The sequence below is a fragment of the Miniopterus schreibersii genome (genome assembly GCF_964146895.1).
Source record: "Miniopterus schreibersii genome assembly, chromosome: 19".
Taxonomy (NCBI): Eukaryota; Metazoa; Chordata; class Mammalia; order Chiroptera; family Miniopteridae; genus Miniopterus; species Miniopterus schreibersii.
This window is the reverse complement of record NC_138119.1, coordinates 22,079,587-22,092,633: the sequence shown is the minus strand read 5'-3', so window position 1 is coordinate 22,092,633 and position 13,047 is coordinate 22,079,587. Positions and strand designations below refer to the sequence as shown.

The 13,047-nt window shown below is 43.6% G+C and overlaps 1 protein-coding gene across 11 annotated transcripts in view; it reads right to left on the bottom strand.

Annotated features, from left to right (window-relative positions):
* Window positions 1-640: 640 nt before the first annotated feature.
* SMG7 (SMG7 nonsense mediated mRNA decay factor) overlaps window positions 641-13,047 on the bottom strand; it is a 55,595-nt gene continuing 43,188 nt past the window's right edge. For 3 of the 11 annotated variants that reach the window (XM_081120500.1, XM_081120498.1, XM_081120495.1), the window contains 10 exons: window positions 11,999-12,287; window positions 9,958-10,102; window positions 9,113-9,495; window positions 8,106-8,477; window positions 7,303-7,452; window positions 5,326-5,406; window positions 4,701-4,860; window positions 3,831-4,001; window positions 3,573-3,718; window positions 641-2,994 (listed from right to left, as the gene is read on the bottom strand). In XM_081120500.1, coding sequence (XP_080976626.1) covers window positions 2,881-2,994; window positions 3,573-3,718; window positions 3,831-4,001; window positions 4,701-4,860; window positions 5,326-5,406; window positions 7,303-7,452; window positions 8,106-8,477; window positions 9,113-9,495; window positions 9,958-10,102; window positions 11,999-12,287 — 2,011 coding nt within the window. In that variant the 3' untranslated portion in view covers window positions 641-2,880. Of the gene's footprint in view, window positions 2,995-3,572; window positions 3,719-3,830; window positions 4,002-4,700; window positions 4,861-5,325; window positions 5,407-7,302; window positions 7,453-8,105; window positions 8,478-9,112; window positions 9,496-9,957; window positions 10,103-11,860; window positions 12,288-13,047 lie in introns of all 11 variants that reach the window. The other 8 variants (XM_081120496.1, XM_081120493.1, XM_081120501.1 and 5 more) reach the window with 5 other exon arrangements.

Sequence of the window (13,047 nt, the reverse complement as noted above, 5' to 3'; positions counted from 1 at the left end):
GCTTAAGCGTCAGTAACTCTACTTCTGTACACTACTATCAGACTCCTGGGGCCTGAGCTAACCGTACAGGTCATTCAGGAGGCACACACAAAAAAATTAACTTTCTTTAAGTCTCGTTGCTTAAACAGAACCCCCCACCCTGCCTTCTTCTTGTGAGTTTATAGGGCTTTGTTAAGTTTTTCAAGTGTGCAGGTGAGGTATAGACTGAATCAACATCTAGGAGGAAGGCCCAGCACGCTGAAGAAATGCAACCCCAGAGTTGAGAACAGTTACTACTGTTGCTGCCAATCAGACTTAGTGAATTTTATAGGCCAAAAGGATAAGCTCTCTCTGACTTAGGCAAGTGCATTCCTAACAGAGAAAGTAGGGATAATGGTGGATGTGCTAACTCCTTTGCATGAGCATTCTTTACTTACTAACTTACTAAAGAACAGAGTCTGATAGCTTCCTGCTACCTGCCCCTTTCCATACTAATGCATATGGTTTGGAATGCTATAAAAGCCAAAGTAACCCTGAAGTATATTCAATTTCTGACCACCTCTGCTTTCTCCTAGATGACTTCTGACTTGTTCCCAAGTCTTGCTCTGTAAGTTGGATTTTCTTTTAGGGTAGAAAAGAAACCATCTGTACACAGATCTGGTTGGAGAGAACATGGTTTAATTAAAGGCAAAGCTGATTTCAGCAGCTGCAGGTCTTGCACAGACAGACCAAAACAAAAAAACCCCAAACAAAACAAAAAACAAAACACAAAAGAAAGTTTACTACACAAAACCAGTTTCTGATGAAGATTCTCTCCCTCTCCTCATTACTCCACACTGAGGATGGTAAGGTGAGTAATCCGCCCCGAGTCAGAAAACATTCCAAACAAAATGCTCATGCAGAAATGGGGCTGCAGAGGGGATGTGGGCTCCTGGGAGCGAGACGGCGAACCTGGTGGGCTGGTCTAGGTGCAAGAATCAGTGACGGTTCACACTGGAATGTTGCAGCTGCCTGATGTGGGGCTCAAACACACAAACTGGGGAAAGGCAGCAGGGAGGAGGCCTGGGAGGGAGGACTAAAGAAGGGTGGACATAGGGAAGAGGTGGGAGAGAAGCACAAAGGGTTTCATATTGCCATGGGGGGGGGGGCTTCACCCTTTCAGACCTTCCCAAAAAAAACCAAAACCAAAACCAAAAAACCCAAACACCGTGTCAAACTAAGAGCAATAATGTAAGCACATGGGACTCCAACCCCTCTCTCTGAAGAGAAATGAGCATTAGCCCCACTCCTTCTCACTGCTGGGGCTGCCTCCAGTGACTCTGGCGCTCTAAGATGTGCTTTGCTCTGCAGCCATCTTCCAGCTCTAAAGTCCCACATCAACTCCACACATTCAACACACCGCCCCTCCCCTCCGAGCAGATGGGTGTGCGTGTGCACACACTCACACGTGCACACAAAGGAGACCTCCCAGAAAATAAACCCTACCACTAGCACAGCAATTGGACATGTAGATTGTTTCCATAATTTCCCCTTAAAATATTACTTTTCCAGGAAATGACTAACAGAAATGCTGTCCTTCTGTTTCTACCCGAGAAAATTTTCAGTCCTCTTTCCTTCTAATAAATAGCAAATAAAAGTACATTTTCCTTTCTTCCACCTCTTCCAGAATGGGCTTCGTTGTGTTTCCTTCTGTGCTGACGCACGTGTGTCCATGGTGCCTTGAGTTTCGCTCTGAAGGTGGAGGCTGGGAGACTGTGGCTGGGTGAGGGTCTGGCCCCCAGGCTACGCAGGCACCGCTGCTTCCTTCCTCTTCAGACTGTCTTTTGGGCCCCAGCTGCTGGACCCCATGCTGTTGCTTCTTGGTGCGATGTTGTACATATTAGGAATAAAAACAATGACTAGCACGTAGCATAGGGTAGAAGGGGACGGAGGTAGGGATGGAAGGAGCGGGTGGTAAGTAGGATAGGGGCACAAAAGCCAACCAAACAAAAAATAACCACACTGAAAGCTTCTACCTAGTAAAACGTCAGGCCACGAATGGACTCGCCCGCCTTCTGAGACTGCTTGCTCTGCTACTGCAAAATGTACAGGAATCAAAACGTTCATTGAAAATCCTACAGCAGCCACCTGCTGGTCCAGCCCAGCACCATCACCCACACTGCACCCTCGAGTGGGGCTCGAGCACCTACAGAGTGAAGGGCATTTCCTGCTGGAGTCTCCAGGCCAGAGGAGGGCCTACCGGAACCTTCTGCATTAAGGTGAGGCCTTGTACTCTCCCCTACGGAACACTGCCACTGGCCAAAGAGGTCTGCTTCCCCATCCTGTCACCAACAACCCAAGGAGCAGTGAGCGGGGCTCTCCCTGCTACACACTGACTAGAAGAAGCACATCTGTGTATGGAAGAATTCAGTGTGACTTTTTACTACTGAGAGTAATAACAATAATAAAAGATGTTCAGGAATAATTTCAACTACATTCTCAGTCAGCAAAGCAATCATTAATGGATTCCTATTTTATTCCCCAAAGAGGAAAAAAGGACTGAGAAGTTCCCATTGGCTTCTCCCGCCTGCCTTCCCTTCTCAGCTTTCACTTCCCATGTGGCTGGGGACATGCACGATGGAGAAGGCGAGAGGCGGTGCTATCAGGTAACTGAGTGAGACAAACGGCAGCTCCTCTCTCTCCCCCTCCAGGAGGCCCCGGGGGGACGGAGAGTTCCTGATGGTTTTCTTTTTGTTGCACTGCGGACATTTCGTGCACACTCAGCGGGCTGGTGGACACTTACACCCTCTCGACGGCAAGAAACAGAAAAGAGGGCTGCCACCTGCAGGGGCTGTGGGCCAGGCCTGCAAACCCAACATGCCATGGTGTATGGAGCTTTCACTACCAGGGTACACCCTGGCCTCAGTGTGGAGGGTTCATGGTGCCTTGTCCCCGCTGCTGCTTCTGCTTCTGCTGCATCAACAGCTGCTCCAGAGCCGAAGGGCCAGGATGCATCATGGAACTGGACCAGATCGACTGAAAAACAGCCCAGAGATGGTCAGCAGAGTGCAAATGCCTGGTTGCCTGAAGGGATTGATTTTTCAATCCCAGCCAAATATAAAGGCACAATATCCCAAGATCCCTACCCCCTAAAAAAATCCAGCTATTAGAAAGACTGTCTTCAAGACTAGTTAGTTTGCATTAAGATCATTTTAGATCGGAAAAGGTGAAAGTACATTTTATATGAATCTTTTTACTAAAACTAAGCTCCATGTGTGACCACAGAGTATTACTATTAGATATCCTTTTATTTGTTCAGAAAAGGCTTAACTCAAACACTCCAAGACGCACCAGGATTTTCTTAACCTCAGAATGTAACTAGGACCTTTGTGTTTTGGCCCCCTGAAGATAATGCTCTATCACTAGTGAATTCACAAATTAAAAACAAAAAGCCCATTCAAGAATCCTACAAGGCAGGCCATGTTTTGAGAACTCTGCTAGCTAGTGTGTGCTATTAATTAATCGAGTCTACGGGCCATAAAAATAAACCTAGCTATTCACGTGAATGAAAGCAGAGACAGCACTTGTGGTTCTTGTTCCTGAAATCCACTCACCTTTAGGCTCTCCATGAGGACAGCAGAGGAATCCTCCACGGAGGGGCCGTGGCCTGTCCAGGTGCCGCTTGGAGTGCTGGTCTGATGCCAACTGCTCTCAGAGGGTGATGTTGCTGAGAGATAATCAATGCCAAACCCACCCATGGCTAAGGAATGAAGAGAGGTAAGAATTTAAAATGATGTTTTATCATTGCCAAATGCCCAAAGCCAGGGAAAGACAGATTAAGTTATTTCACTTTTGTGAAGTTTGGGTCTCACCTGGCTTATCCGTTTTCCACCGATCTGCAGCTCTCCTATCCCTGTTATCTGGAGCCCCAATAGGTCCAAAGTTGGAGAATGGAACAGAATTATGGTTGTGTGTTGGAGGGGAGCTTGGTAGGCTGCTTGGGTTAGAGGAATGAGGAGACTGGCTGGCTGGTGTTGAATGATCTATTAAATAATAGCAAAACAGAACATCAAATAAGTTGTTTCACAAACATGTCAACAACTAAAGTCTCCTGTAGATCTGATCACTTAAATTCTACTAAAAATAACCAGAGGGCTTTGGAGCCCCAAAAAGGACTCTGCTAGATGCACAAACTTGTTTCACTGAACATATCTAGGCACATTCCTTGCCCTAGAACAAAACAGAGCGAAACAAAGCAGTAGCCAATTCTGTCGAGTGCACACACTAATGTGGCATACCTGTTTCAGTTAAGTATCCACTGGTCTTCTACGTGAGAAACAGAATTGCCTAACCTTAAGAATTACTCTTAAGGCAGACTCCATTTATAAAATAGAAATAAAAAAATCTCTACTTAAAAAACTGCAATTTTTCCTGCAAAGAATGAATATCTACAAACAAAACTAAAAAAAAAACCGCAAAACACAAACTAGCTGAAATCCTTAAGACAGAATCCATATTTTTCTCCCTTACACCTCTGCTGGTTACTGAGGATGGGAGAAGCTTTTTTAGTGGCATTTGTTATGTAAACTGGTGCATCAGGCTTTTTTTGTATTTTCTTTTAGAAGTTACTTTAAAAAAAAAAAAATCAACTCAATATATTTATAATTACAAAATCATACTAACTCTAATCAATTTGAGTTTATCGGTAATGCAAGGTCTATTATTTAAAGACTACTCAATACCTGAACTGGCAGGAAGTGATGGGGACCACGGAGTCCCTTCAAACAGAGAGTACAGGGATGTCTCCTGGGGGGCCATTGCGGGACTGAGCTCGGCTTTGGAGCTGGTTGTCAGGTTTTTCCCATATACCTCATTGAACACACTGTTGTTTGGGTATCTTTCCTGAAAGACAATGACAACAAGTTCCAGACACACGCCAAGGAAAGCGATTTAAGAAAATGCCATGGTCAGGTTCACAGATGCTTGGTACACCTTCAGCTTTTCTTAAGGCAAACTTTTGAAAGCTTTTGTTTCTTTCAGCTTTCCTGTTAAATTCATTTCCCTCTGCTTTCCCTCACCCTTTATTTTGCTCTTATCTACATGAACCACTCAGGTTAAAAAGTATGAATAATTTATTTGGCAAAACAGAGCCCTATGGATTTTAATATTAATGAGAAGTTAAAGGGTTCAAACTTGTAACATACAAGTCTCTAGGGTAGCCCATCAGAGGGAGAGGGGGTAAAATCAAATATCCAGAAGGAGCCAATATATGAGAGAGAGAAACAGACATCCTGAAATAGGAAGGGAAAGAAAACACGAGCCCACACGACGGCAAAGCAGGACTGGGACTCCTCCCTATGTACCCACCTGGTTGAGAGAGAATCCTGTGAGGGACAGGAAAGAGGATGAGTGTGACATGAGCTCGGAGGGCTTCTCCAGTAAGGATTTCTTCACAGTCCCGGAAAATAAAAAGGTGGTTAGCTCATGCCTTTCATTTCCTTAATAGTAATTTTAAGACACTATACGGCCCAAGTACAAGACCACAATGGGAGTGCACTTGTTCTCACCTTCGTGTGTAGCATGAGGCTCACAAGATGTGAATGCAAAGCTGTGAAGGCCATGACGCCAGCCCAGCCAGGGGCCACAGCGCGTTACAGACCCTCCTCCTCAATCGGGCCCTCTAATCTAGCACAGAGATTCTAGTACAGACCAGGGGCCCTGAACACCCTCAAAACAAGATGCTGAACTGATCTGGCACTGTTTTCTCCCCAAGTTTTTAAAACACTGACATTAATGACAGAAAAGCCTTTCAAATACATTTGACAACTGGTCTTGTGAACATGGTCCCTATGCAACTCTGGTTTATACAGGGTGGGCAAAAGCAGGTATACAGCTGTATGTGAAACAGAATGTGTTCTTGTATTACTTATTAATTATTGTATTATTTTCCATATGAACTGTAAACCTACTTCTGCCCCACCCTGTATTAAAATATGTAATTGTTAAAATCAAGCTTCAAGAAAGTTACAAGGAAAAAAAGCTAAATCTCCGATGCTGGCTGTCCTTGAATAGCTGGTCAGTGATGCATTTATTAAATACCTACTACATGCAAGTCACTTTCATACACATTATATCAGCAACAATGTTAAATATACAAATTACAGTCAAGGTTTTTTTAAAACATAAAACAAAAACACTAAAACGCCCCTCCCAAACTGTGCCGTGAGCTTCGTTTCCTATGGAAGGAGCAAGCACAACAAGAACAAGGGAGGGATCAGGAAGCACATGGACAGACAGACACTCCCCCAGGCCCTCAGCCACCTGAGAAAAGCAGCAAGGCAGGCAAACAGCAGTTTAGAGATAGCAGTTTGGCAGCTGGGCTTCCCACACCCCTAGGCGCCGCCAGGGCACTGTTTTTAGGGGATTCTATTTCTGCTAACTTAGGGGGGAAGGTGGGAGCTCTCTAAGGCCACTCACCCAGACAAACTCTTAAGGGAATGTCAAGTGCCAGGGACGGGCAGCCTGTCAGAAGCTCCATTAAGTTTTTATTTCTCCTGATACTATAATCAACGCATTTTAATCTTATGTTTTCTTGCCCCGCGTTTATGGGGAAGAAACAGGAAGTAAAACACTCATAACTGTTTTATGTTTTATTAAGATGGGGTGAAGGACAGAAAAAACCTCACAGCACATTTTTCTTTTACTTCCCCACCTTAGTTACTATAATGTGAACACTGGCACATGCACAGCATGACGGCCTTTGAAAAGCAGACTAGGTTCTAGAAGATTTTTTAAAAAGATGTTACTCAATTCTTAAACTTTGTCATTCTAGGCATTTATTGCTTGCACTCACTCATTTATGGCACTCCAACACCACTTAATAGAACCATCTTCCTTTTCAGCCATTCTGTTTACAGAATTCTGGCTCTGATCAAAGCTCTTAGTTAACCAAACAGAAAAGAGCCACATACCATTCAAAAGCATCAGTAAAATGTCTAGAACATATTTCATTTCCTATTTTGAATATATGAGAAAAAAATCTCAGTCCTAAATAAGATTAAATGACATGTGACGTTCCTGGATCACTTGAGAAGTTAATTTTCCAGCACCACAGCCTGCGTGTGACCAGCCCTGCAGGGTGGCCATAACAAAGCCACGACTACAAGGTCTGGGGGAGTCAGGCTGTCCGTCAGAGATGGCCAGTTTGGGCCATCGGGAAATAAACTTTACAATTCTGTAAAAAAGAAAAGCCCCCCTCCCCCCCCCGCCAAAAGAAAAAATCACCTATCCCAACATCTCAGAAAAGCAGCTGGGGTTAGAGCAAGAATTATGTCAAATACATACAAAGAGGCTTCTTCCAGGGAGAGAGGCGAGAGGCCCCAGCAGAGCGGGGTAAAGATCAGGAGGGTTAGAAAAAATCAGCTCTTCCTCTTCCTCCAAGGCAGCCAGACTCTTTAACAGGTCCGGAGGAAGCAGAGGGGAGCCCTTGGGGTCCTAGTGACAGAAAGGATCACAGTGAGAGGCAATAGCGATGACAAAAGCACAAAGGAGTAGTGGCATGATTACGGGTGAAGTAACTGATAGTGAGGCAGTATTATGCAACACGGAAAAGGCTCTGAAACACAAAAGCAAAGTGGCACAAGAACAGTGGGTGAGAAAGACGAAGACAATACAAAGAAGCAACAGAGCAGAACACAGAAGGTCCAAGCAGCTGGTAAGTCAAACAACGCACGGAAGCCAAGTGACTGACTTACCTGGCGCTAACGAGCAAGTTACAAACCCATCCCCGTGTCTCAGGAATAAAAAGGGCAAGAAGGGGAACTCCAGTATCAAAGACAACTGGCTGACTGCTCCTCTCAGAAAGCAACTTGTTTAAATGTGCAGTAAACTATTTTTAAATGCAGATGATTCAGCCCAACGCAGGGAGCTTTATCTCAGATACTCTAACGTGCTGGGTTAGACTTCTTGACGTCTTCTCTGCCAGACCATCACAGTTACATACTGTGCAGCTATGAGGAGGAGACCACGCGCTGCTCCCACTGCTCAGCAGCACTCTGCAACCTTCAGAAACAGCTCCTGAGAAACTCAAAATATATGCAGCCCCAGACCTATCTCTGAAGTGCCTGGTGACAGCAAAGGACACATACCTCAAATGGCATCCTGGGCACAGGATCCTGCTCTGGACGGAAGACTCCTGGTGACCGCTTGCCCCTGCGGTCAATATTTGCTTGCTGGGCCACCACAGCTCTGTTATCAGCCACGCTGTAGGAAGAGTCCCAGTAGAATTCTGGGACCTTGACTTCTGAGGGATTGTGGTTATATGGCTCCATGGGAAAAGGCTTCATTTTTTTCTCTAGAGGCTGCTGCTGCATTACAGGAGGTTGCAATGACGGCTCAAACAGTTTTATGGGGTCTTGGGTCTGAAGGTAGTAGGACTGTTTCACAGGCATGATTTTCCCTAACGGGCCTTGAACCTGAGGGGGATTCCACAGCTGTTTGGAGGCATCTGCCTGCTGATACTGAAGAAGAGAAGCTGCCATCAGAATGGGGATAAAATGCAACGCCACTTATACTCAGTGCCCAGGAGCCACGGAAGAAACATAATGGGTCTTAGAATCAGCAACACTCTAGGCAATGCAGCAGCTCCCTCTGCCCTTTAGGTATTCCAATACAGAGCTTCCCTAGTACAGATTATGGGCACTGAACTCACGTTCTCGCTTTCAATTCAATTATTTAAGAGGTTTAGTGAGTGTGAGTGTAAGTGTGTGTGTCTCCCCCGTTTCAAGTGCTGTGTGGATGACAACATTTAAGACTGGTGTCATAGCTTTCTTAACATCACAGCAAGGTGACGATTCAGCTTCCCTTCTATAGTTTATGTGCACATAGGAAAGAATTATTTACAGAAAATACTTTCCAATAAAACTGACAAACAGTAGCAGCAATGAATAGTAGTTAAGATCTAGTATCTTTTACAAAAGTGGAAAGGAAAACATCTGAACTTTCCTAAACAGCAAAGAGAACACTTTTATATTTTCATCAACATTACAAGTCAGAGGCATATGAAAGCCTAACTAGTATTTTCAATTAACTGAATGCTGATTCACTTCAGCCTTCCCCTCCTTAGTTCAGCTGGACGATACACAGTGTCACCTACCTGCTGGAACCCAGAGTGGTGAGGAGGGCTTTTCCCCAAAGCTGGCACGGCTTTTGTAGGGGATTGTTGCTGCTGAGCTAGAGCTTGAACCTGCAACTGGCTTGCAGACTGTGCTGTTGGCTGAGCTGGTAGAGATGTAAGGGGTTGCTGGGAAGGTGGCTGTGGTTGTTGAGGTCCCTGGTTCATTGGCCCTGGTCCAGAGGGCCGTTGCTGGCTGTAAGGAATGTGGGACTGTTTCCCAGCTTGCACCTGGTTTCCTGCTGGAGAGTGAGCTGTTGGCTGAAGAAAGGTTCCTGGGACAGAAACACCAGCTGGGAAGGTGTAACCTGAGCCCATAGAAAATGCCACAGGAGGGGGAATAACATATGTTGGGGGCGGGAACCCTTTAAAATAAAAGAACATAGCTTTAGTTCTAAAGAAATGTAGCAAAAGAAAGGCAAAAATAAGTCATTAGGGTTGGGAGGGTGGGGAAGAGGTCTTCTCAAGTTATAAAAGGCAGGGATCAACCATCAAGACTGATCAAGTGAAAAATCTTTAACTTCACTTCAAGAATTAAATATAGACTATTGGCTGCTACTTCTATCCACTTAAGTAACTGGAGTGTTCTAAACACCGTGTTTAATGACAGGAATTCCTTCATGATAACAAACATGCACTTGTGTATGAACTAACAGAGAAATGGCTCCAAAATCATTTCATAAGTGTTAGGGAAAACGTTAACTTCCTTCTACCTTTTAGCACGATAGTTTAGTAATGTCACGCCAATAGAGTATGAATTACTCAACGAATGAATAGAAACTCCTACACAGAGGTACTAAGTAGAAGAAATTATAAAACACATTTACCTGGCCGGCTAGGAAGAGGAGGGAAGGCTCCAGGGTGGTGAATGGGGATGAACTGGGAATTGCTTGCTTGACTTGGCGTTTGAGTTACAGGCGTTTTCCTGGCTTCAGACACTGGAGTCTTTCTTAGTTCTGTCTGGGATTTTACCTGTGACCAAAGGAAGCAAAACTTTAATAATCTGATACTCAAATGTGTCAGAAAGAAGCACCTACTCTAAGAAAGTATTTAAAACACCACTGTCCAAAAAAAAGTATATGCTGAAGATATTTAAACTGACCTAAATTAAAAAGAGGAAAATCAAAATACATGATTTGTCAATAAAAGATACATGGTCTTAGTTTTACTAGTACAATTATCTTGCCCTCACAAAATCATAAAAATATTAAATATGGAAAGAACCTGAGAGCTCATTTGTTTTACAAATGAGACACCTGATGGCAACAGGTTAAAAAACTTGCCTATGATCTTAAGTTGCCTGTTATGGGCTCCAGGGCCCTTTATATTCTAATTCATTAAATAAAATACTAAATTATAAATTAATGATGACCTACTTTGGCCCTCAATTTAATTTCATCTGGGCATCCACCCGCCACCCTTCAGAATAAATAAGGATACCTTCTAAAGAACAAGCCCTGAGTCCTGCACTTAGAGCCAGAAGAATTGGATGCCCCATGTCCTGCTCAAGATGAGTAAAAAAGAGGGAAAACAGGTACCATTTATAGAAAAGTTAGGATGAGGTACAGAGGGTGGTAATCCATTGACTGTTAGCAGGCTCTCTTTAATCACCCACAGGCAGAGGTAAGAGGGATGAGAGACCAGGAGATTTTATTTCCAGTCCGAATGGTGTTGGAAAGCAGTTATAGAGAATGGATGCAGAGTAGGCAGGGAATGCTGGACTCTATCCCTACATAGCACTGAGCCCTCAGCTTTATAGCTCAGTTAGGTTTTCCCTGCTTTTCCCCAGCATCTGTCTCTTTCCACCCCTTTTCTTAATTTCTGCCATGTTTTCCTATTTCTCCCCTTACTAATCTTAAAATGGGACTACTATATGTTATTTCCCCCTTTCCCTCCCCATAAAAGTCCTGCAAAAATGTAGGCAGCCTTCAAAAATGTAGGTTCCTCGTGCCTACTGAAAACAAATATATTTGCCAAAATATGTCAACGAAACAAATGGCATTTACTCAAACATTAATGGTATTAATAAAACCAGTACAGAGTCAAGACCTCTTTCCCTTTATATAAAATCATCTGTATCACCTTGGAAAGACATTAAACACACACACACACACACACACACACACACACACACACACACCCACCCACCCACCCCCCCGAAGTTGCAACTGACTGAGCAGTCTATTGTTTCCCAGCAGGAGAGTTGGGTTCTTGCTTTACAAATTCCCACGAGCCAGGGTAACACTGAAGCGTTAATAATGCTACTGGCTGGGACAAGAATAAATGTCAAGAAAAAGAGCCTCATCTTCTTCTCAGGATATATTTTATCTTGTAAAAAAAAAAAAAAAAACCTATACAAGCCTCAATATACTCTTAGTTCTACTGGATCTATCAAAGATCCCCAATTTCTCACTGCAGCATCAACAAATGGCAATTATATCTTCCAAAGAAAATGTCTTTGTGGAACTGACAGCTCTGCAACTGGTCATTTCAAACCACATAAACTGAACAGAACTAATAAAGCTGTCACACAGGTTAAGGCTCTTTCGCTCACATGACAATTCCCAAGGGTCAATGAAGTAACCATCAACCACAGCTCTTACTATAAGCATTTGGAGAATGCATTCAAGCTTCTAGAAGAGCCAATTCTCAAGGGTTTAGGAACAAATTAAACACCTTGCCTTTTGTGTGAGCCTTCCTCACCTGCTTTAGAGTTCAAATACAGCTTACCTGCACTGCCACATTCTGCTTTCCTGTTTCCTGTAACTTTTCTAAGGTGCATTTCTTGGGCTCTGTTTTCCTCTTGTTGGTGTCCTTCTTTCCTTCATTCTTAGTTACAGTTATTCCTTTGCTATAGTCCCTTCTCACCTCTTTGGGAGGAAAACTTCTTCCTTGGTCTCTGTTCACTTCTCGTGGCTTAATGTTCTCTTTGAAGGTGACCACTGGTTTCTCTCCAGTGTCGCAGCTGTTGCTTAGATTTCGGCCCGTAGACAGCACCGATTTCAGTCCTGGGTTCCCGTCTGCAGCCAGTGACTCAATCATAGATGTTTCTTGCAGAATGAGGTTCTCTTTGGCTTCACTGGTGTCTTCCAGTATTAACTCTGGGATTTCTGTGATAAACAATAATTTCCCTACCTCATTTTCACACTGAATCAGCCTAAAAAGGTAAAAATAAATCCATATATGAAAAACATAAACCTAAAAAACAATAACTACTGAATTGTGTATGGACCCAACAGTCAAAAGATTCCCAGCCCTAAACACTTGGAAACAGCAGGATATAACAGTGTGGATTCGGACACACAGAAAGCAGTTACGTAGAGACTCGGATTCTCATTATCATACTCAACACAACACATTCCCACGCCCTTTAATATTTTCTAATAATTACAGCTACAATTACTGAGCATGTTTTAAACACAGGTACTAGATTAGGCCCTTGTATTAGCTATTTATAACTCTTATTTTATAGGAGTAAAAACTGAGCTAAGAGGTAATAAGTTCATTCAAACATGCTCACAGTATGACAGGCACCTCAATACAAAAATGACCATGAAATAGTGACTGACTTTGGAAAGGCTATAATCAAGCAGAGGATCCTGAGGACACAGACCTGGGGAAATGGCAGAACTTGAAACGGAATTCAAACCTATCTGACTCTAAGGCCTGTGCCCCTGCACTACACCAACTACTCTATGCGATTTTTATTTAACTAGCCACTAGCACCACCCTGGTTTGTCCAGATTGAAACTGACCACCATGGCCCTGTCAATCAATACAAAAGAAAGCATTGTTACTGCGAATGTACAACTTAGATTGGCAGAGACGTTTATAAATTAGAGCAGAAGCTCATGATAAAGAAGGGAGTGAAGCCAATTCCTCTACAATAGGCAGTGTAATGGGGAGAAGAAAGATTT